This window comes from Fibroporia radiculosa, assembly GCF_000313525.1.
Source record: "Fibroporia radiculosa TFFH 294 genomic supercontigs, scaffold21026, whole genome shotgun sequence".
Classification (NCBI taxonomy): domain Eukaryota; kingdom Fungi; phylum Basidiomycota; class Agaricomycetes; order Polyporales; family Fibroporiaceae; genus Fibroporia; species Fibroporia radiculosa.
In genome coordinates, this window is record NW_012133501.1 from 1,323 (window position 1) to 25,022 (window position 23,700).

Genomic DNA, 23,700 nt, shown 5'->3' on the forward strand with positions numbered 1-23,700 from the left:
AACAGGACGATGGTTTATGTGCTAGGTATTCTTAGATAGCCAATGGCATATTGTGAGCATCAGTCATCATAGGTGTTAGGTGTACTACCAGTAGTATTCGGGGTCTGGTCCCACATGTATAAAATACCAGAACAATACAGTGTAGTACGGCAGTCTGATCTTATTATCAGTCTACTGTCATCTACTTCACTCTACTCATTCTCTGAGTTAACCACTCTCAAGATCAACTCTTCAAAAGTTTATCTCTTGCAACCACCAGAACACCACAAGTGAGTGTTGGGGTTAGGGTTTAGAGTAGAGTCAAGGACGATACCTTGACAGAGTCTTCACAGACTTATAAGACAACTCTTTAGCCTTCTTACTTGCCTTGTGTCTAGTCAACACAGGTAAGGTTTTTGCATATTTATTTTTCAACACATTGCAGGTTTTATTCCCCTAAAATTCATAAAGGACTTGAAGGCACTTCACAAAACCCCTGTACACAAATTTGGTGTAAGTTTGAAGTGTGGGGCACATAAAATGAAACATGCAAACTGGTGTCCCAAGGACCACCAAAACACTGTATGTGGTGATCCAAGTTCAATTATGTTTTATCATTTTTATCATATTAGATACACATGATTATTATGGAAAATATATGTCTATGAGCATTGTTTTTATATACATGTCTCAAACTCATTCCAATCCACCTCAGATGCAAATGAGATAATTTGATATCAAACCCAGATTAAACCTTTGACCAATTGCAAATATCAGGTATAATCAATTTGTATAGCCCATACATATAGCATATCAAGTATTATCAACCCTCACCATATTGGGCTATCTGAATCAATGACACAAGGGTATAACATTTTTTGACTGTTTTGCTGGTGCAGTATATATAAGATGCAAGACAACATGTCTAATGTTATGTCCATCACTGCTCAGTGGCAATCTTTTAGAACAGAACAATGTGAGAACATCACATTGCTCATAGAATCCAAGTCCTCAACACAAAGAATCTAGAGCAAACCTGAGGATGAAGAGAGCTCAGCCAATTCTCATCAAACAGCACTGATATCCTGACAACAATATGCATACACAGCACATGGCTCCAAGTCCCTGGTTCTGCAACTTGTTTGCAGAACCCCATCCACTCTCTCTGGCCTCAAATTTCGAATGCTAGTACTTTCTTATGCTGCCAGATAGTATATACACAAGCAGGCCAAAGACGAGCCAGAAATTGATGACGTAGGAGTCCAGAGGCTGCATGGCACAAAGATACTGAGACTTGTCTTGTGCACTCAGTGTCAAGTTGATGGAGCAGACGAGCAAAGGAGCTCTTATCTGCGAGATGTGGGTGGCCATGCAATCATAGATTGAAATTGGCGCGCAAACCATAGTTACACTACAGACTAAGCTGTCTCTGATCAAGGCCTTGAAACCACGCACTGATCGCCTGCGAGCTACAAAATTTAATTGAGGCAAATGAACCTTCTTCCGTCTTGACTTGCTTGTATGACTCAGAGAAGGCACCTCTAGTATATTCTATATCATCTCTTTGCTCACGCCAAAAGAAGGCTGAGAAGGATGGGGCAGGAGCGGTCCGAATACTTCTTGATTGCAGCCTGTTATTCAATGTGAACGTGAAAGGAATCAGCAACGAACACTTACATGAACGAATGTATTAGTCGCAAGTACATCTTCCCAGCAGCAGCCAGGATATCTTCATCTTCGTGGCGAAACATCACAAGCTACAGTCATACAGGCATCGTCCGGAGGCTTTTCCAGGCCTGCGTATCCTAAAATCCTCGCATAGATGATACCTCTGGGGTTGGAATGATTCCGGGCCGACGATTCAAATCGTAAGTCGTGCTGGAAGTCGAAGGAGACTGGCAAACGAATTGAGCTGAGTCCGGTTGTAGCGCAGGAATCATCGTAACGACGCCAGCATTGTACACCCAAATTCGGAGTCATATATACAGCCGCACTTCAAGACAGCGAGGTACATTGAGGCGGCTATGTCGACTACCCCTCCAACACTTGCTCCGTTTACCAAATTTCCTTCCAGCCTTTTACACTGCTCTGCCAACCTCCCGTCAACAGGGCGACATTAACAATCGATTGCGAAATCCAAGAAACGCGATATGCAGGGGACAAATATGCAAAGAGAACATCCTCACAATGGCAGCTTCTTAGCTCAATTGTTAGGCATCGACGTCGACGGTCCTTTTGACCTGTACTTCACGATCCAAGGATGTACCCGTACGTCATCCAATGGCAGGCGTTTGTCCGGATCGTATTGGAGGAGCTGCGAGACGTCGATCAGCGTTATGCATACCGCTGAAACGCCACAGATACATGCTTTGGTAATGAGATCCCGTGCCTCTGGTGACACTTTTGAAGGAATCTTAAGGTCGACTTTTGCGATGCGCTTGTACGTAGCTAACGGTGCATTAAGACGCAAATTGTCACTGATTAATGCGAGCTCACCATTGTAACCAGTTAAATCTTCGAATGGTGGCGCGCCACAGATGAATTCGTATGTGAGCACCCCTAATGCCCAATAATCGACCTTCTCTGAGTGATCTCGACCTTCCACCATCTCCGGTGGGAGATAATCAAGCGTCCCGCACAGCGTTGTTCTCCGATTTCCAGGTGCATGAACACTCCATCCAAAATCACCGATCTTCAACTCGCCATTGATGCCTAAGAGAAGATTTTCCGGCTTGATGTCGCGATGAATAACGTGTTTTGCGTGAAGATAGTTTAGCGCATCGGCCATTTGGTCGACATAACGAGAGCTACGTTTCTCGGTAAAACATCCGTGCTTCGTCAGCTGCTTGTACAGCTCCCCCTTGCCCGCGAACTCGAGCATGAGGAAGATGCGCTTCTCGTCGTGGAAGTAGCCATACAGTCGCAGGACATTTGGGTGTCGGAGGTTCTGTTGGATTTCGATCTCGCGCCGGATCTGCTTCTCAACTCGCGACTGCACGATCTCGGATTTATATAGACACTTGAGGGCGAGAATATAATGTGGTGCACATTTCGTGCGAACCATGTATACGCGCCCGAATTTGCCCTTTCCAAGTGGGCGTCCTATGTCAAAGTCCGTGAGATGCCACTCGCGAGTGGGGCGAATCCTAGTCGGGCATCAGACGTGTCCCAGGCAAGATAGATATGCCACTCACCCACATACACTCGAGTCTAGAGCAAGATCCTCTGCCGCTTGACCATACACTCGTTCTCCACGACTCTCATTGTCAATCTCAAAGCCGCCATCGTATCGCCCGATGTCGAAGGTCGGCTGTGCGAGGCCTTTCGGAGGCGAGGGCGCTCGAGATTCTGATTGTGACTGCTCTTCTTGGGATCGTTGCTGCGGTGGCTGTTGTTTATTCTTGAGAGAGCTTGATGAGGTACTCTTTGGTACCGTCGCACTAGATGGAAAAGGATTGGGAGCAGCGAATTTCGTCAAGAGCTTTGCGACATTATTGCTTCCTTGGCTTGGTTTCTTCTGATGCGTGGGTCGCGTGGTATTTTGCTTCGAGGATATTTCGAGGGCATTCAATTGGCGAGCGATAGCACTCACAGAAGTCATGACGAAGAGGCAAGGCAGATACGAGAGAGCCGGCACAACTTACGCTCAAGTTCAACATTCAACTTCATCGCTTTCTCCGGCCACGCGGTCACGGAACGCGTCAGTCAGGTGATCGTGTCACCGATATCAGCCACATTTAATTCCGGGTGTCTGAATGCGTCGAGTTGACACACATCGTAGGTGTTTCACTTTTTGTCAAGCCTGCTTTAAACTTTTATAACGGAAGAAATGGCCGCATGCTTGTATACAACAAAAGGAATGACCATTTCCCCAAGTAGTGTCAAAGTGGCAGCGTTCAAGGCGAGTTGGTATGCAAAAAAGATCCTCATGACGATCAATTAACGCTGTGTATACATTACATTGGGTCATTCACCTTGTCGCATATTGAATATTGGACACCCAAAATGTCCGTGCTTTGTAAATTAATATCACTATATTACATATTCTATATGATGATGATGCATTCACAGAGCCCTTAGGAACACCTTTTCCTCGAGATACCTCTTAGACAACAAGAGCCTGGTCATACTCTCATCGCTGGCCATACGCCTTCGTCTCGTACTTGCCGAGACCGACAATTACATCGGCCGGTTTTTGGGGCCTGCCCGAGAAGTAGTTCTCGAGGATCTCACGCGTGCCCTTGGCGTAGCGGGCCTGCGCGTCGAGCGTTGTGCCCGAATAGTGCGGGACCATACCGTTTCCACCACCGAGCGGGTTCTTCATCGTGCGCCAGACGTGATCACGCGGCGCAGGCTGCACGTTCCAGACATCACCTGCGTATCCACGGAGGTGACCGGTGCGCAGAGCCTCTGCAACGGCATCCTTGTCGCAAATTGCTCCACGAGCAGTGTTCACGAGCCAGGCTCCCTACGGAAGAGAATATAAGTGAGTCGAACTTCGAGTAAATGCATAGATGTACCTTCTTGAAGTGCTTGAGTACCTCGGCATTTATGAGACCCTTGGTACCTTCGTGGAGTGGACAGTTGACAGTAACGATGTCACACTGCGAGACCAACTCTTTAAGATCCTCGACACGGCGGGCATTCACCGCCTTCTCCGCATCTGTACAAGCGATGAGCACCGTGCTTCTTCACTGTCACAATGCAACAACTTACCGGCTGGCAAAGGTGCATAGTCGTAGTAGAGATGCTCCTTCGTGCCGAAGGGCAATAATCGCTCCAAGACACGGTAGCCGATACGGCCAGCGCCGATCGTGCCGACAACTTTGCCCTCAAGATCGTACGCATTGCGCGCAACATCAGATACAGTCCAATCTCCGCGCTCGATCATCTCATGGGCAGGTACGAAGTTGCGCACGAGGAGCAGAATACTCATCACGACATGCTCCGCGACGGAAGTCACGTTCGAGCCCGTCACCTCGAGCACCTGGATCTCGCGCTCTACAGCAGCATTCAGGTCGACGTGATCTGAGCCAACACCAGCTGTGACACAGGCTTTGAGGTTCTTAGCCTTGAAGAAATTATATGTTAGTCAAAGACAGAAAGATCTACGTGATTCGAAGCATACCTTGCTGATGAGGTCACGAGTGATGTATCCCGGGTGAAAGGGAGTTGTGATGACGATCTCAGCATCAGTGATGTGTTTCTGGAGGTCGCTGTCTGGACCCTCTTTGCTGTCGGAGACCTATGCCAACTAAATAAAGAGGGCAGCTTCCAATATAATCATGACGGCTTACGATGAACTCATGGCCTTGGGACTCCAACCAGGAGCGCAATCCGAGTTCATTTTCCACCGTACCAAGCAGACGGGACTCTTGTTTTGCAGCCTCACCGCCACGGTAGAGGATGGCTAGGACCTAACGAGCGTTGTGAATATTAAGCTTGGTACAGAAGACGTAGTATTGCTTTTACCTTCACACCACGGGTGTTCGAGGGGCTAGCAAGGTTGCGAGTGAGAGGACGAGTGGCAAATCTTCTGAACATAATGTGCAACGAGAGCCGAAATGGTTTTTGAAGAAGTCCAATTGTGTTAGATTGGGATGGGAATGGAGCGATCATGGCATTGCGGGTGGCCTTATATATGGCCGTTGGGTATTCGAAATGTACATGGCGACGTGCTCAGCGGTACTCCTGTGTGCAGATGCGACATCAAGGCCCGAGTGAAGGGCGGGCAGGGCCGGCCGGGGAGAACAAGTCGAGAGCTCGCCGTTCCTTCTCCTTCCTCTTCCGGCCCAGGTCCAATGGTGGCTTCCCGATCATTTCCCCCATGTGATATCCGGCCAGTGTCGGGGTCGCTGGAACCTGTCCGCGTTCCCCCGACATGCTCCTTCTAATTTGTATATATAGCCCATACAGTATAGCACCTGAGCGACTTTGGATTCAAGCATCTCGTGTTGCTCAGTCTGTTCGTAGGCTGTGTGTAACGCCTTCCAGCATTTAGTACACTGCCGGACGACTACTCGACAGATAGCAAGACGGTAATGAATATTAAAGAATGGTCGGAATCGTGTTGCTCGTGTGAATCGGAAGAACACAAGTTCTACGTACCTGAGTTGGCGTCTGAACACAATACAATAGTGTTCGCAAAGCGTTTGTTGGACTTGTGAGGCGGACGGCGCCGGAATAGCGCGTTATCGAAGCGTCTCGGATCGTTGTCTGCTTAGCGCCTGGCTGTTCAAAAGTCCAGCTTGCTCTCTTCTCTCCGAAGTCACCTGTGTTCACAGCAGCCCGGCTTCAGACCGTGTGCGACTTGCTCTGGCTGCAGACGCTCACGAAGCACACTCTTTCGGGATGCTGAAGTTCATTAAACGCCAGTGTATATCATTGTGGCGCGCAGGGTGGTACTAGCTGACAAATGCGACGTATAAGAGATTGCGAAGAATGAGCGATGCGACAATATGAAGATAGCGATGATAGACGTTACCAGAAACCCAAGGGATAATTACTACTGTACAATACCATACACTTTACCGCAGCTCTGTCCCTGCCTGCCACGAGATGTCGTTCAGCTTCTGTCTCGCAGGAGGCCTCCCTATTCCGCCAGTCCTACGGGATGTCGCCCGAACTTGTCCACTGCCCATGACTGCGACAGGGCTGCTCGTTAGCGATTCAGATGCAGCCCGCCGCATCTTCTTCGGCGCCAATGCGCTCTTTCCACCCTTGGGCGTGTCCGGGTGTGGCCGCCCTGCTCTGCTCGAGATGGGTTTCAGGGCGGGCGCAAGGGATGGTACAATTTCCCGGGCAAGCTCCCGTACGAGCACAGCGCCATCCTCTCTGCTCAGTTTCGCCACGATATCGTAAATCCCGAAGCGCTCCACAAGCATCGCGCGATTCGGATGCGCCTCGCAAACCGTCCGCAGTATTCGCAACAAATTTAGCCGCACCACAGCCTTGCTGTGGCCCAACTTGTCAATGATGCGCTTGAAGAATTGTGACTTAGCAATGCCGATGGTAATTCCAGTCGAGAGACGGCACATCTTAAGGAGTGGATCGAGCAAGTTCTCAAACGAATTGGACTTCGCAGAAACGAAACATTTCAGGAGTGCCTCCAATGCATCTGGCTTCATCAGTTGGTCTTCGATCCTAGCTGTCTCATCTTGTAACCTACAAACAAATTCAGCTCGTAGTCTCGAATTGCAATATTGGCACTGACCATGATAGGACGGACTCTAACGCACTGACTTGGAAGTAGGGGTCTTCGAGCAGTCGCAGATACAATGATAGCCCATCGTGCTGCCACAACAAAGTTCTGCAGCTCTTCCCCGCACTAGCAAGATCGCAAAGAATGGGCAGTGCGAATTGTTTCAACGGTGAACTCGACTCAATCACCCGCTTGAGGCTAGGAATAATGCCAGCTTGAGCAGCTTCCTCTTGTCTCGTCTTGTTCAGGCGGCAGAGATTATAGCATGTCTGGAAAATGTGATTGGACATTTCCTGTGGACGAACTTATGATCAGTTCCCAGCCTCAGCAGCGCATGAGAAATCTGTTTCCCACCGTGCCATACAATCCTGAGCTCTGCTCATCCAATATCTTGACTAAGATCTCGATGGCGTTCGCATTCTGCAGAACTTCCAGGAGGTTTGCATTCATGGACAAATGCTTGACCGCCTTCAGCATGTGCACGAGGTATTCCGGTTCAAGGAGTTCACACGCTCTCAGCAGGCCTATCCAGGTATTTGGGCGTTAGATACTTCCGCCCTCGAAAGAAAATGGTGCACAGCTTACGTCGAACAACCTTTCGAGTGCCTAGAGCATTTCGGACGTGAATGTCTGACTGCGAAACCTGACAAAATACAAGCAGGATTTGGATGATCTTGCGATTCATATCCGCTGCAACTTCTCCGCGACTTGACATGACATTCAAGAGAGCGGAAGACAGCGGATCTAGGAGCCCTTCTCGGATGAACATACGGCAGAAATCATTCTTCGTCGTCGGGCTCTGTAGGTCGAACACGCTACAAATACCATTTAGTGCGTGTATGACAAGGTCTGTCTGTTCAGTGAAATCTTCGTCAAGAAGATCTACCAGGACCTTCAAACCTCGGCACCTGCAAGGCCATGCGTTATCATCTGCCACCTCCACGTGAGTTTGAACGAGCTCACGCAATGAACATCTGGAGGGTCAGAACAGATGAATGGCACAACAAGCGTATAAAGTGTGATGCCTCCGTCCGACATTCTGGTGGATATTTCTTTGACGTGAAGCCTTACGTTTGGATTAGCGACGACCACGGCCCCAAATATCACGAGATAGACCCACCCATAATAACGGGAATTCCCCTATCAAGCAATATTGTTCAGCACGAAACATAATCTCTTCAATATAAATCCTACCCACCCGATTAAACAGAAACTCTCCAGGAAACCCATATCAGCGGTAACAAGCTAAAAATCTAGTGATCAACAAGGTCAACAACACGATACCTGGGATATACACTACCGCATTGACGATTTGTAACAGCTTCAGGGTTACATCCCTCGAAGATCTGCCCTCTAAGACCTCCAGGATGGCCAACATTCCGTGCGCAGAGACCAGCTGCGTTTGCATCTCCGGTGTGTCCATCATGATAGCAAGCTTAAAACAGCCTTCAGCATACGTTCTGGTACTAAACTAGGAAAAACTCCATACAAGCTGATCACAAGCATCTCGAAGCTGGAAGTCCGGAGCAGATGGAGTCAGCTCATCTATGAGCTGTGTTACCGCATTAGACAAGCGCGCATATTTGTCACGCTGTAAGTTAGACTCCAGATCTTCCTCTGCAAAGCCCTCGTCAATCTGAAGGGTAACATTCTCAATGAGATTTCGGTGAAGACGAAACGCAACATGACAGACCTCAGCAAAAGGATCCTCGTCATCATCTTCATCTCCCCGCTAGTAAGAAAGGATGAGATCTCAGGATGCTATGGATCCAACTTCACTCACCCAAGATTTATTCGAAAGACGAGTGTTTAATTGAAGCGTCTGTATGGGATGTGAGGCTTGGTAATTTCTTAGCTGGCAGGTTCTCAAGTCGCAACCGCCTCACTCACTAGTCCCGTTTGCTTTCCCGAATATATCGTCGTAATCCTCGTCATCGTCTTCTGCATACTTTCCGAACTCGGGCTGGCTGGGGAATCGACGAGAATCTGCTCGCCCGAAGGAACCGCTACTTGGTCCCCCAAAAGACGACGTTCGTGCATGCGTACGAGTAGAAACTGCGCTCGGAGAGATCGCTGCTGAAAGAGGTGCAATAGGGCTCAGGGATGGGCGAGAGCGGTGATGAGAAACAGAAGGTAATGGCGCTGTCATTGGGCCAGGTGATGGAGGTTGAACACCAATGGTTTTGATATCATCGGGATGGAAAAGGCCACGACGAACAGAGTTTTTCATCTAGCAAAATGAAGATGAATCAGCCTCAGTGTATCATTGTTTTCCGTATTTACCTTGAAGTCCGCGACCTTTGCTTCTAATTTATCATCATCATCTTCAAACATGATATCTGAGTAGTCCTCGACACCTGGCGAAACAACTGGTTCAGGAAGGGCTACGAGAGGAAGGGAGATGGCGGTCCCCGGTCCCGGAGGGCTGCGAGTTGGACGAATTGTCTGAGCGTTGTCATCTATCTCGACCTTCTCTTCTTCCGCAGATGTCTTCTCCAGAGCTGATCACACTATGAAATCAAGTCGACAACAAGATGAGTAAATTGACTGATACCTTGTATTTTCGTCAAGGAAATTCCTTCCTCAAAATCATCATCCCAATTATCCGTTTGCTCTTCTGGGACTTGTAGAATGAACGGCATGGGTAGTGCTTCTCGTATATGGCCCAGTGGAGGAGCAGCCACAGAACCTTTACTGGGATGTAAAGGCACGGGCTTGCGCACCCCATACATTACAGATGATTGATTGGGGGCACTATTCGATGCGATAGGCTGCAGTGAGGTTGGCATATGTGCCGGAGGTGCCGTAGGAGAATGTGGCGGACCATCTGTGGCAGACGTTCTGCGTCGTTCCGGATGTCGAGAAGGCCGTGAAGGAGCTAGAAACGTGTCAAGACTAGCATGAGCTGGTGATGAAATAAACATACACTTCAATGCTTCGTTCCATTCTTGAACTTTCAAGACCGCTTCATCGAAATTGTAATTACTTGGGGGTCTTCTCTCCGTAGCATCGCCCTTATTGTCACCGCCTCCTCGACTAGCCTGGTTACCAGCCATCTGCTTCCGCGCCGCCACCATCCATGGATGTCGCAGTAGCTTCTTAGCAGATATACGAAGATTGCAGTCTTTCTGAAAGCAGTGATACAGAAAGTCCTTCACGATCGGCGAGGCACCCTCGGGAATGGGTGGACAGTCGTCTTGGACGATCCTAAAAAGCGCGGGCATAGGATCCAGAAAATGGTACGGTGGTTTCCCTTCAAGAAGCTCAATCACCGTACAGCCTACACTCCTAGAGCAGACAGAGGAGTGCGGTAAGCGATATGTGCATCGAGTTAACCGATAACTGACCAGATGTCTGATGCCGTCGTTGCTCCAGATTGCTCGATTACCTCGGGCGCCACTAAGGATGCAACGTCAATATATGCACTTCACTTGTCAAGGTAGAGTCAGCCACTTACTCCAGTACGGGCTACCAACAACTGCGTCGTCGCGGACCGCACCCGCGGCTGTACGACTAGCTACACCGAAGTCCGCCAGTTTGACGCAGCCGTCCTTGTTAGTGAGTATATTGGCGCCTTTAATATCCCGATGTATCACACCCTGGTCATGGAGGTACATCAGGCCTTCCAGAACCTGCGATATGTATACACCAACGAGGGTTTCGGGAAACTTCCCAAAGCGTTTGCAAATATTGTGCAAAGAACCATTCTCACAGAATCTGAACTGACATAAGCATCATTGGAAAAGACGGAAATGAGTTACCTACTCTAGGATTATGTACAGATACTCCGGCGTCTTCTCGAAGCCTTTATATTTGACGATGTTCGGATGCTGGGTACAATTCAGATAAAAGTCAGGAAGTATTCGGCATGTATATAACATACATTCAAGTTCTTTAGCAGGTCAATCTCAGACTGGAACGCGTTCGTTGGATTAGCTCATACTGATCCTGTACACGGGGCCGCTCACCATGATCTGTCCGATTTCACCCTTTGGAATATTGCTTAACTGGATCTCCTTAATCGCCACGGTCTCACCGGTCGCCCAGTTGAGGGCGCCTGAGATACAAAGATGAGAGACTTCCACACGTACCATGCGGCCTGGACGTACGATAGACTTGTCCGAACGCGCCCTTCCCTAGCGAATCTCCTAATTGCTATTCAAGGACCGCGTTATTACGTGTACTTATCCCAAAAGCAGCTTGACACACGAACATAGGCACGAAGGAGTTTGTTGGAACTCATGCCTGAAGACGATTTGTTCGGAGAAGTCATAGTTGGTGTCTGAAGGAAAGCAGGGTGAAAAGAGTGGACCGTTGCGTGTCAGAGAGCATTTAAGCTCTCCCCGGACGTCAGCGTCCGGAGTTGAGTCAGCCTCAGGCGCAGAGAGTGGTAGACGACGAAAGGACGACGGACGTAACTGCTGTGGTATTCGAGAGCTGTCCCAATCCGCGCGACTTCGCTTGGCCTGGTTGTCGGCATTTGCCGCGGACGCATTGTCTTACTTAGATTGTCCTCGAGTTAGACTGCGCGACGCGACGACGCAGCAAACTGCGCCAGGCTTGCAGAGACCGTGGGGCAGTGAGAGTTCTTCCTCGGGATGGAGCATCGACCATTCACATCAGATCACATTACAACAAGTCCATTGTAGTAGGTATCAGTGCCATACGATATCTAGAGTATAAACATATAACATAAAAAGATAAGGCTGTGAAGCAAGGGAGAAGGCCACAGCAAGTCCAGATCCACCGGACTGCTCATCATGACAATATCTGTGCGAAATTCAACAAAGCATCGGTACACCAGTCGCACATCGAGCAGCAATGAGGAGAATACGCACTGCCAGGAGAACTACAGCAACAACGACGACAAGCACCATCATCAGACACAGTGCACGTCGCCCCGCTTTCCTCTGATATTCGTGCGCAGTGCTCAGCTCTTCCGCAGCACCGGCAGTGTCAACAGCAATAGATGATATGTTTGACTCAATGTTATCTAGGACATGTCAGTTGGTCTGTAAGATTATGGTGTGGGAATGCCAGCTGACCGAGCATGCCACCCTGTTCTTGAACGAGAGTGCCCAAATCACGGAAGATTTCCGAGAGCTCATGGATGCCTGTCTCAATCTCCCGGATCTCCGCCTCCCGTTCTTGAATAAGCGATTCCTGAAAAACTAATTCCTGTGGCGAGAGCTGATTTTGCAAAATCTGTGCCTGCCGCTGAGAGGGGCTGGGGCTCGAAGGTCGTTCCTCGCTGTGGATTTACGAAAGGTCAAAACAGCCAGGATTCGTGAATGCGATACTCACGGTGCTGCTTCCTCTTCAACGGCAATCTTTACACCCTGAACCACGGTACGTTGTCTCTCTGCACTGACTTGCTGCGCGCGCTGGAATGCGACGAGGGAAAGTTGAAAGTCATGAGAGGTCTTTTGCAACGATGTCTTATGCCGTGGCTTCACAGGACACTCCGTCAGTTGACCACGGTATAAGATCGATATCCCGAGCATACCAAAGGAGCTTGCAATGCGGCTAGTTTCTTCAGGTCGTCTGATCCGCGCTTTGCCATGGCACGCGTTACCTCGGTCAAATCATGGCTGCGCTCAGGCCGTTAGCATCAACTTTCACTTACATCAACGCTAACTTGTGCACATACAGAGATTTCCTGAGCGTCACAGAGTCCCGGCTCGTACCAAGCTGATCTACGAGCTTAAGAATGCCTTGCACATTAGAATTGATCTTGAACACCTGGAGTGAGAGCGACGATTGCAGACTGAGAAATGCAGCCTCCTCTTGAGACTGTGGTACGCCATTTGGCGTGTGCGACCGTTGTACAAGACCGGTTTCAATATCCTGAAAACTCATATCACGAGAGACGATGTGCACAGATGAGATGTGAGAACAAGGAGCGTGCGGGAGTCGGCGAGCGGCCGCGAGTCTGACGGTGAGACGGCGCTATGCTCACGTGTGATCGCACTTGCGCATGATACACCCCAATGAGTACCTGTGCGGATTGCATGCCCTAAGTCAAACTAGCATGTGGAATAGGTTGCCATACACAACTTGTAGCTTCAAAAAATTATGTCATTAACCAAATTCTAAGCACCTCTGAGCTAACGCAACAAGCAGATCTCAAGCTACATCCTAGACACGACGACCCTCGTACTGCGCGAGGAAACGGGTTCAGACCCATTCAATAGTTCTTGACGAACCAATGAGCAAGCATACCACTTCGAGCTTGCTGAAGGTGCACTTGCAGGTGCTATGGCCACGCGGATAAGTGTCGTTACCAGCTAGTAGCACAAAATCTCACCATCATTTCCGAGCAAACGGTACCTGGAATCCAGACAAAAGCACTCGCGCACGATTCTGAGCACCGGCTCCTGTAGCGTTCGTGATGAAATGGATGTGCATGCCGTAGGATTTTGGATATGCATCCAGATTCACTTCTATTTGAGGGAAGAGCGACATTGCTTCTGGAGGCAGACCGAACGAGACTACGCCGGACGCAGCGCTGGGAGTGGTAAGTTGAGTAGACGAACCCGGCATGAGGAGCCCAGGGAACTCGCGCAGCCGGGGAAAGACAAACTCGACGAGCGTTCCCAGGAAATCATACATCTTCGGGCCTTTCAGGTCGACTTTTACACCAACAGGCTGTCCTGGCCGTACCCAACCGCCAATGTTCTTCTTTCCTCGGACAATTTGCACGCCCTCTACTGTGCGTTGGTTTCCAGCACGTTCAGATTCACCCGACAGCGCACGAAATGCCATAATAGGTCCAAGAAGGTTACTTCGACTGCTCAGCGCGTCCTTAACCATCGTGTGCAACTGAATACACTCCAGGACGACAACATTGTCGGACGTGACGGGTGGCGGAGGTCTTTTGAAGTATTGGTCCCCTCCAACCGGTGGGTTGTCACGGAATTTTGTGTAAGGATCGTTCGGGTCGAACTTGGGTCGAATTTGGCGGAATGGCTTGCGAACCGGTTCGTGCTTGTAGGTCATGTACATGACATCGTCGCGAACTGTGTCGTAGTAATGGTCCCGGAGACGGGAGGCGTGCGTGTCACGAACGATGATGTTAACATGGGGGATGGGAAGGCCTTTATCGTCGCGCTTTAATGGCTTGCGTATCTTTGGTGGTGCCCTGGTCGGGCGAATGCTTCGTACCGCTGGCGAGGCGACATGTCGAGAAATGTGCGCGACTGCTGCGCTCATCTAAGTGTTCATGAGCATGGGCACACAAACAAAAACGATTGAAACAAACCGGACGATGGTGACCCTCTGTTTGGCACGAGCAAAGGTTAGCGTTGCAGAAGAGTCGCAAAGACGACCAGAGTTTGTGTCTGGCAATAATTAATTACCGACGTCTCTGCAATAACATAGACCAATAGCATAGAGCGAGACTCTAGGCTATTTGCGGGCGCATAGTATGAAGCAAATAAACACAAACGGGAAAGCCATCACTACGCTGCTCTTCTACGTCTTGATTTGACCTGTTCGGCTGGGATTCTGCCCAACTGCTGCCACTCCTTTCCCTCGTTTTCCCCTTGTTTCGTGGAAGGTAGTATAGTTTCGGATCGGAATTTTGGACCTCCGTTGCTTTTCAATTCTCGTTTATGGCGTTGACTGCGACCGCCCAGTCCGCCCTTCGGGAGCCAGGATGGGACGAGGTAATCGTCCCGACTCTTCGGAAACGTGAATCTCTATAATATATCCACATCGATACGTTGAGATTGATGTTTATTATAGGCCTGCAAACTGAGAGCAATATGATTGCGAAACGGTTATCTGCAGCCTCCCTCGCCTCCATTGACGACCACGACGTCTATCCGTCTAGCAATTTCGTCTCGCGCCAAGAGCCACAAATGCAGAACTACTCGAATCACAAACCAAGCGCCATTCCTCGTCCTAGTCTTCAGCAAACCAGGACATCTGAAACGAATGGCTCTGCGCATTTCCAGCCCACCCGCACTCGCACGTTATCAGCACTCGATTCCCCAAACCCGTCCTCGACATCATCTCGACCAACCTCGCCAATGGTAAATGGGAAGGCTACGCGTATTCCAGTGTCACGAGTTCGAGCAGGGAGCACATCCAGCTACGCGCAAGGTTCTATTCACGGGAGTATTGGCCGGACGGATGAAGCCAGCCACCTCGGACATTCGCGGAGCAATGGCGACACCGATGCCTCAGAGCTCTCGCCCGTCGATGAGGCTCATCACGGCTACTCGTCGCGTTCGACAGTTCGCATTCCCCATCGCAAGACTTCCGAGCTCTTCAAAGAGACCGCACCTTTTGGTGCCAACTCCATCACATCGTCACACACCGACTTCGAGCAAGGTATGAGCGGTCCATATCGCGTCTCCTCAGAATCTGAAGAGCGGCCGTATGAGCACTGGTACCGCGGGGATGTCGCCCGGAATGGCGGCGTTGGTGAGTTGCGCATAGGCAGGAGGGAGGAAATGTTAGACATTGCAAATTATGGGCACACATTCCAGGTAGCGTCTTCGCGGATTGCCATCAGCAGTTACTCGCGTTCCAGGTCCAATTCTCGAAGCAGAGATCGTTCATCATGGCTTCGGACGAGGCAGAGGGCAGAGAGTGTTGGTGCAACCACGAGGGAGAGCATCTATTTGGATGACGATGACCCCGGGGAGGACGCTCACATGGTTCTGAACGAGCAGCCGCTTACTGACCTTGATGGGGAGAGCGACGAGGAGCCGGAGATAGACTCTTATGAGCGAGGGGTGCTACCTCATCCTAATGGTACAATCTCTTCACCGTCCCTCACACTCAACGGATATCAGATTTCGCAAGGTGACGCCGCAAAACAGCGGGCAGGCTCGAGTGTCTCCCGAATACCGACAGCAGCGTTCCAGCGACAGGCCTCAGCTCCGCCGCGCACACCCACACCAACTAAAGTCGCCCGGGGCGCTTCCGAGACTTCATCCACACCCTCCACGCCTCGATCTCCCCAGCGTCTTCCTCGCTCGCAGTCGCAGCCACAATCACAAGGTCAACGTACATCCCCGAATGCGAAACGGAAAGCGAAGAGTCCGGCTGGCACCGGATCTACATCGACAGCAAAGAAAGCAAAGACAAAGCCTCCCTCTTCGATGAAAACAATTGCATCTCGCAGCGACCAGAACAGACGATCCGTTGGACAGTACCCCGCTGCAGATGGCGATAACATGATGGATGCAATTCCATCTTGGACACAACCTGTGCCGACGTCGGGCAACTGGGACGATGTGAACTTGTTGCTTTTTGCCGTCGATACATTGATTACTGATGGTATCTACAGGTAGTCTTACCAGTCGTCGCACGCAAGAAGGGTCTTGAAGGTCATTATGCAACAGCAGATGGCAATTCACGGACATTACAGTCGCAGACAAAGAGCGCGGTTTATGAGCCGGTGCGTTCTTGCCCAAGCTGGCATATGCTAATGAATTTCTTCAGCTTGTCCTAATTTACTTTTCATCAGGCGCCCGGAACATTCGGTTATGACCACTCGAAATATCGTCGGAAGGATGCCAATGGTGGGGCGGAGGTCATTCCGATGGACGAGTTTGGCCAGAAAATGGATGCGGTCGGAGAAGAACCACAGCCCGTCACGGAACAACCAAAGCCACTCCTACCGCCTACTGTCGTCGAACGAACCCACTCGCATACCTCTCCTCCTTCCCCTCCACCATTCGCGCACTATGCGCCACCCGATACAGGACATCAGAAAGTTGAATCACCGGCGATCCAACCAATCGTTCCGACGCGAAACGAGGGGGCGGACAGACCAGATGACGATGGCGGTGCCGGGTGTTGTAGGTGTGTTATCATGTGATATTATGGCTTTTACCATCCTTCCTTGGTGCTCTCCTGGACCTCTCTTTGTTCTGAGCTTCCCATTACAGTGTTTCGATTTCATGTACCACTTCGGTTTCTCTATTTTATAGGTCTCAGCATCCGATCATGGCTTTCCATTCATGCTTGGAGGTCACTCCTGATGCCTATGGCGAATACTCACATTCTGTTTTCCATCGCGAACTTAGTCCTCGTGGTGACGCACACTTTATTCCTGCATTGCATTACTTTACATGTATCACTGTTGCACATAGCATTTCTCTCTGGTTGATCACGTTCAAGATCCCGCAATCATTCTTTATATCCCCATACCCTACAGCCTTAGTACCCTACAATATCTCACTAGATGCATACCATCTTTTCGCTCGGAGCGACATCAATTGGTGTGACACCTTTTCCTACCATGCGCTGCATGTTTCCGTAATCTCGTAGGTTCCATTCGACACAAGAAGTCTGTCCTTGTCCACACGAACTTCGCTGGTGGCGAACTGCACGTCTACGGTGTACACGCCCAGACTCACATCATCATCCACTTCCACCCGGGTTTTGTTCGTGAACGCCTCAAGGATCTCTCCGTCCTTCCTCCAAATGATGGTGTAGCTCTCTTGCGCGTCTATGGTGTCCCCTCTGAACTGCGCAAGCGGAACAAGCCCCACTTCGATGGCCGACTTCCAGCCAGACGCGTGTCCAGAGGTAGTACCGCCCATAACGCACGTTCGCTTGATGTCGTCAATCAAGTCGATACGTCTCAGTAATGAAAGCCAGAGCCCCTCTAAACAGACACTGCAGAAATTGGGAGAGGTCACAATGCGCATCAGGCAATCTTCGCTGGTAGGCCGGTACGACGTAGCATTCACGTCTGAGAACCTGTCAGGACGGAAAATGATGATCAAAACTCAGTTGTCAGCAGAGGCAACTGCCGGCGAGGGATCTCCCCTGCACGCCATGGGAGACGCGTACGGGTCACAATTAGAGTGGTACTTACGTTGGGAAGACACCGTAGTATCCAGGGGTCGAAACGAACCTTGGCGTCCAAGAACAATCAAAATCGCTGACGCAGTCCAGAATGGGCAACTACGCACTCTTCCTCATTCCCAAATTCCAGCACCTCGGCGCTACATAGCTGGGCAAGTCCCTCCCTGCCGTTGTTCCGCAGTGTGAACGAGACATCATGGACTCCACCGCCGAGCCCCCCGTCACGGTGTATGTCATAGTGCCATCGGTCAACTCCAATATCCGGTCTTGGAGACCACTGCAGGTCTTCACCATCCAATGTGACCAGCAAATCTCCCTTCTCGGGTATCCCAGACAGCGAAAATCGGACCAAGTGTCGGGCATATGTCCCAGAGGAGTTAAATCGGATAGACCACGGATCCGTAACGTTGAGGAGTGTCCATGGATAGGCTTGCATGGGCATTGACGACCGTTCAACGCGTACACCTTTGTGATGGTGCGAATGAGACGTGTTCGTGAGCCAATGGGACCACGGGATGGGCTGGGAAATGCTGTGCGCTGCGTTGACACCGAAATAATCTGGACCCCCATCATACTCTTCTCCAACATCGATGATTGAGTGTCCGAGTTCATGCCTGAGTAACTTTGTTAATATCATGTCTAACATCGCGACCATCCCACGCAATACTGACCGGAGTACAAGAGCACCATTTGCCAAAGAAGGAGTTATTACGCTGATGTTGAAGAGAGCAAGAGTGAGATTTGGTATTCATAGTTATAGTGTCGCCGACTGACGTGAATTCTCCCCCCAGCCCTGGGCAATTGCAATTGACGTGAGAGCCAACGCGAGATACAGTGGAATTTGAACGCACCACCATAAAGTGGATCATTTCCTAGAACAATCATGTTTCAGCTGTCTGTTCAATGATAATAATGCAGCAACTGACCCATCAAAATCGGATAGTCACATCTGTGCCCTAGCGAGAGACAGGCCACGCGCGCAACTTCAGGTTTGCTGTAGTAAACACCACGGAGCTCTGTTCCGTCCCGGTATAGACCAAATGGTGTACTGGAAAACTGTTGAGCTGGTGAAATAATTGTCTCAAGTGAAATTTTACTCTTTCGGTTCTCCACCGGTTCCCACCCCACTCTACGGAAACGAGCATGAGCGATGCGCGACTGACTTGAAGACCGTACAAAAGTATGCAGTAGCCTACCTCGTTGCTGGGAGTGAATGCAGCCCAAAAGTTCAAGAGGGGCTTGACAGTATTGAAAGTTTGATTGCCCGACATGTCCAAAGCCAGGCGTGTGGCGTCTGCGAGGAACTTTCCTTTCTCTTCAAGTGTATCTGTCAACGGCATCAATAAGATACTTCAAATGACAAATGGCACTTACAGCCGTCCGCAAAAAATACAAGATCGACACGGTTGTCAGAGGGCCCGGAAGTAATCAGCGGCTCAACATGGAGCGGCGGCGGCGCGACAGCGTTCATCCTGCCATTTGAACTTTGCGGCGAGGCGAAAACTTCTTGTGCATTATCCAGTTGGGTGTTGAGCAGGACGTCATCTCCAAGAATGAAGGGGACGTTGGCTGGGGGATCTATCGTATCTCCGCATAGGGAATGTATCTGCTCCCTTAGTTGACGGGGTTCATGGTTGATGAAGCGCAGAACTTCGGATGTTGGATCCAATGGCTCGACGTGTGCATAACCCGTGTCGGAAAGCCCTCGGAACGTCTGCGTCTGGTGAAGAGATATGAACGTACATCTCAGAGTCTCCAAGTCACGATGTATCAACAGCTCGAACGGTTGCTTTCCTCTCGAGCCTAGAGCCACACCGACGAGATGGGTGGCCAAAGTAAGGAGAGTCGTCTTCATCCTCCTCGTTGAGATATGGTTGCTGGAAGATCGCAGTGACCGGGAAGACTTGGAACTTGAAAGTACGCGAGCGCAAGTCTCAAGTGTCACCGGAATTGGAAAGCAGCACGTGTCTCGTGCAAGATTGTCTAATCTTCAGGTGAAACTTGAAATTAAATTCCGACTTTTCTTGGTTTACCTTGGTCGAATTCCGCTTCCGCGGCTCCTGTGCCGTCTCATTTTCTCGAGAAACGTCGACCTGAGATCGAGCACGCGCGCTTAACACGTCCTCCGGGTATAGACGAGGGTCGCGTGCAGTCACGCGTTACAAGTCGCGATCGTGACATTACGCGCCGTTACATGACACATGAGACCACCGCCCGACGACCACGCTACCGTCGTGGTTACGTTGTCCTAGCACTGTGAGCACCCTCCACATTCATACCGCTGCGTTCCTCATATATCTGTGCCCCTTTCCTATGTGATAGAGAGCTAAGGTTCTGAAGTCAGTGGGAGTAACCCCAGGCAGATATTTCCGTCTTACCTATGAAAATACAGGTATTTCTGCATATCTTCTTCACGGTGTTAGAAAAAGACTGGAAACGCCGTGCTCGCAATCGCGCGTATCGTGGCGCGAGCAATCGCTTTCACGGAAGTCGGAGCAACTGGTTTGGCAAGGTGTCCCTTGTGCTTGTCGTGTGCGCAGAGGTGTGTCTTCATTCTTTGTGGGCGACGGGCGAAGGGGTGCGGCCCAGCTAGTCTTTGGCTCTTTTAAGGGCGGCTAGCACCGTAACATGCCAGACGCTCGACACTTTTGATCCCCCTTAATGTCTACAGTCCCCATGCGCTACCATAGGGCAATCACCCGGATAGAGCGACCGAGGGAAATTTTCATGTCATCTAGTTGAACATGGAGTACATATACGTCTTCTGGCAGAAGGTATGCCTTGTCTTTAGGTTCGTATGTGCCGGTACAAGAGCGTCCATGACTGATTCTAGTACTTCAGGCAGAAGGCTAAGCTACTTTTCGCAGAATAAACTCAATGCGCCACTGATACACGTGCCAATTGGTTTCCGTATGTGCTGACGCCTAGGCATCTCCATCCCGCGTTGGCAAAAGGGACTACAGCTGCTTCTGCGACGGCGGTAATGCGGCAAGAACTCGATATGGTATAGATATCCTTCTTTTGACCCTTCGTCACGGAACTCTTCTATTATGGAGGCCTCAGCTGACCCGGAAGCGTCTGTTCTATGCTTGTCAGGATGAAAGCCTTCAAGGTTCTTCATGCAGTCATAAATCTTGATACGCATCTCTTGGTTAGCATACCTGAAAGCGAGGGACCGGCTCGGGCCACCGATCATGGTCAGGGCTATCGGGGCACCACATCGAACAAACGCATCTAGCCGCGCTCCCTATTTTCAACAAGCACGCGCATGAGCCAACCAACTGCAGACTCGAATGCCGTGACGAAGCATGGCCCTTCTGACGCCCTATCTGGAGCAACAACAACGACTGCCGGTTGCACATGATATCTGAATCACAAGGTAGTTTGCACTCCAAGCCCAGACTCTTGTCCTCTTTTGAGTTGCAGCGTGGAATCGTGGGAGGCGGCTCGGGGTAAAAGTGTCATACTAACTTGATACTTGGTCCTCCTCATATTCAGTTTTAACGCCAGGTCCCGCTCCGCGTTCATCTTCCTTCAGACCCCGATAGTGGGCGTGTTTGTGTGTTTTAGGCGCAATGCCGTTCACTGTGAGTTTGCAGCGCGCTGCGAAATACTCTATCGTCTTGCGCCGCATGGCTGCTGTACGGAAACGGAGTGACGTGCTCACTTGACTAGATATAGACAGTCAGGACACTCATATCAGTACACAAGGTGTGTCATGCTGTCCCCCTCAGCCTGTTTTGTCCATGATAATTATGTTGGCACTGTGCCTGATGCTGTCAGATGTGGTTCGCAGCACATATGACTCACACATTGTCGTCTTTGGAAGGCCAGGGCACACTGCACAGCTGTATAGGCTGTGGCTCGGCCGTCGACGAATCTTCGGCAAGCTTCCGCGACGTTGCTCGCGCCCTATAGCGCGAGTCATCTATGTCATGCGCCAGCTGGTGCATAACATTCCGGGACACTGGTGGGTTCTTGGTGCCTGAGGTTTCGTACGCAAGCCCGCACTCGGCGTGGCTGCTCGTCCGAACTTGCACGTCTCTCGACTGTGACCGATGTGTGAACCCCTTGGCGATGGCTGTCACGCCTGAAGGCTTTAGATCACTACATTCCAGACAGAATCAACGCAATGATGCGGTGTTTCTATTACGACGTTCAGCGCTCAGGGCTGCGGTCTGCGTCGTCCATGTGGTGACAATGGCGTATCAGGGTTGGGTGCGCATCAGACGGCAGTGAAATTATGGTGAATATTGCAGTCGGATGGGTTGTGCGAGTCAAAGAATGGATACAGAATTCTACGTACTACGGAGCAAGGAATAAATACATAAGTTATAAGGCAAGGATACTAATTTAGCACTACAACAACTTTCTTATAATGTATACCCATTATGCGCCGGAACACGTACTGCCAAGGGCGAGATAGGAGATTATTCGACCAGGTAGGCGGTCGAGACGTATGTTAATGCGATGTGGGCTTGGGGCCGCGGGGTATGGGATGCAGAGGGGGTGCTGCTTGCGAAGCAGATGGCTGCGACTAGCCGGGCCCGAGGGGGAGCCTATGGCTAGCGGAAGGATGTCAGCACTGTGCATGTGGGGCACGGCCGAGTGTCGAGCGCACCTCGATGGAGACGAAGAATACACAGTGAGGTGGGTGCCAAAGGTGCTCAGAAGAACACGGGAGCAGAAGAGCTCGCGAGGGTACGAATGCCGGACGACGTGGATGGGCGAGGGGCAGGGCGGGGGGCGGTGGTGTTGGAGACTGCGGGTGCGGAGGAATTGAAGGGGACGGCGTTGGTCCAGGAGAAGTGCATGATGAATGAGAGGCGGAGGAGAGGCGAGTGGCGGGTTGTTGGGCTGAGGACGGCTGAGGAGGGCTGCTTTAAAGGGGCAGCGCCGAGGAATGTTGATGATGCTTTGATGTGGCTGCCGCAAGCCCGCTCGAGCCCAAAACGGTGCACGGAAGAGGATCGCAGGCGCTACGGCACGCTGGAGGCTGGGGCTCGTCCACGACATGTCGCAGCCAATCCCGACATGCGGAGATATCAACATGAAATCCACACCGCCCTCCACCGCATTTGCACTGCGTCCCAGACGGCCGCGCACACATCCAAAACGCGCTCCCTCCCAGTCGATCCCACTCTGGGCGTTTGTCGAGACAGCGGTGGGAACGCCCTCGCACTGTGCCCGTTCATTAGCCCCTGCTCTGGCAGATGGCCGACATTCGGGCTTGTACGGCGGCCCATCAGCCCGGACAGCGGATCCGACGACGTCTCTTGCAGCGTCTCTGCCAGTACGACTCCTGGCTTCGCACCTTCCACACACTCGCTCTTCTGCCCGGATCGGACTCTCCAGGAGGGGGGGGGGTCGAAGACGCTGGCCAAGCCTCCACAATGGTCAGCACGGAAGGTGCGAGAGGAACTCTGCCCACACGGCGGAAGAACCGAGTCAGTCCAGCTCTGGTGGTGCCGTCGGCCCAGACCGCCCGAGCACGAGCCTCGTCAAACACGATGCGGTCTTGATAATTCACTTGCCAGGCCTTCTTGAACTTTCCCCTCAGCTTCCTTCGCGGGTAGCTTACACGGCCCAGCAGCGTCTTTGCAGCTCCGACACACCATCGGGCCAGTCTATCTGCGCTTTGCCTCAACGAGCCTGCTGCTCAGCGGCTACCGCACAAGCTCATTCAATCC

General features: G+C 50.9%; 5 protein-coding genes across 5 annotated transcripts; 1 reads left to right on the top strand and 4 right to left on the bottom strand.

Annotated features, from left to right (window-relative positions):
• Positions 1–2,182: 2,182 nt before the first annotated feature.
• FIBRA_07965 (uncharacterized protein) lies at positions 2,183–3,580 on the bottom strand (the record flags this gene model as incomplete). Its single annotated transcript, XM_012329626.1, has 2 exons — positions 2,183–3,125; positions 3,174–3,580. The coding sequence occupies 2 exons, from the start codon at positions 3,578–3,580 to the stop codon at positions 2,183–2,185; spliced, it is 1,350 nt and encodes a 449-aa protein (XP_012185016.1).
• Positions 3,581–4,111: 531 nt separating this feature from the next.
• On the bottom strand, positions 4,112–5,523 carry FIBRA_07966 (uncharacterized protein; the record flags this gene model as incomplete). Its single annotated transcript, XM_012329627.1, has 6 exons — positions 4,112–4,447; positions 4,500–4,642; positions 4,696–5,050; positions 5,108–5,224; positions 5,277–5,396; positions 5,452–5,523. The coding sequence occupies 6 exons, from the start codon at positions 5,521–5,523 to the stop codon at positions 4,112–4,114; spliced, it is 1,143 nt and encodes a 380-aa protein (XP_012185017.1).
• Positions 5,524–6,506: 983 nt separating this feature from the next.
• FIBRA_07967 (uncharacterized protein) lies at positions 6,507–14,392 on the bottom strand (the record flags this gene model as incomplete). The annotated part of the gene is made up of 28 exons (XM_012329628.1): positions 6,507–7,143; positions 7,193–7,473; positions 7,535–7,704; positions 7,766–8,088; positions 8,144–8,246; positions 8,301–8,320; positions 8,379–8,425; positions 8,481–8,615; positions 8,670–8,816; positions 8,874–8,912; positions 8,964–9,019; positions 9,071–9,410; positions 9,464–9,681; positions 9,735–10,058; positions 10,107–10,468; positions 10,528–10,579; positions 10,638–10,897; positions 10,946–11,010; positions 11,064–11,093; positions 11,149–11,237; positions 11,290–11,335; positions 11,394–11,462; positions 12,019–12,173; positions 12,226–12,431; positions 12,485–12,630; positions 12,687–12,771; positions 12,831–13,027; positions 13,511–14,392. 28 exons carry the CDS (start codon positions 14,390–14,392, stop codon positions 6,507–6,509), a joined length of 5,484 nt encoding a protein of 1,827 aa, XP_012185018.1.
• Positions 14,393–14,793: 401 nt separating this feature from the next.
• Positions 14,794–17,015, top strand: FIBRA_07968 (uncharacterized protein; the record flags this gene model as incomplete). Its single annotated transcript, XM_012329629.1, has 4 exons — positions 14,794–14,872; positions 14,927–16,428; positions 16,482–16,592; positions 16,662–17,015. The coding sequence occupies 4 exons, from the start codon at positions 14,794–14,796 to the stop codon at positions 17,013–17,015; spliced, it is 2,046 nt and encodes a 681-aa protein (XP_012185019.1).
• A 418-nt stretch (positions 17,016–17,433) lies between these two features.
• Positions 17,434–19,865, bottom strand: FIBRA_07969 (uncharacterized protein; the record flags this gene model as incomplete). The annotated part of the gene is made up of 10 exons (XM_012329630.1): positions 17,434–17,902; positions 18,021–18,059; positions 18,118–18,624; positions 18,682–18,723; positions 18,785–18,803; positions 18,862–18,882; positions 18,937–19,058; positions 19,108–19,139; positions 19,207–19,337; positions 19,385–19,865. The coding sequence occupies 10 exons, from the start codon at positions 19,863–19,865 to the stop codon at positions 17,434–17,436; spliced, it is 1,863 nt and encodes a 620-aa protein (XP_012185020.1).
• Positions 19,866–23,700: the final 3,835 nt, after the last annotated feature.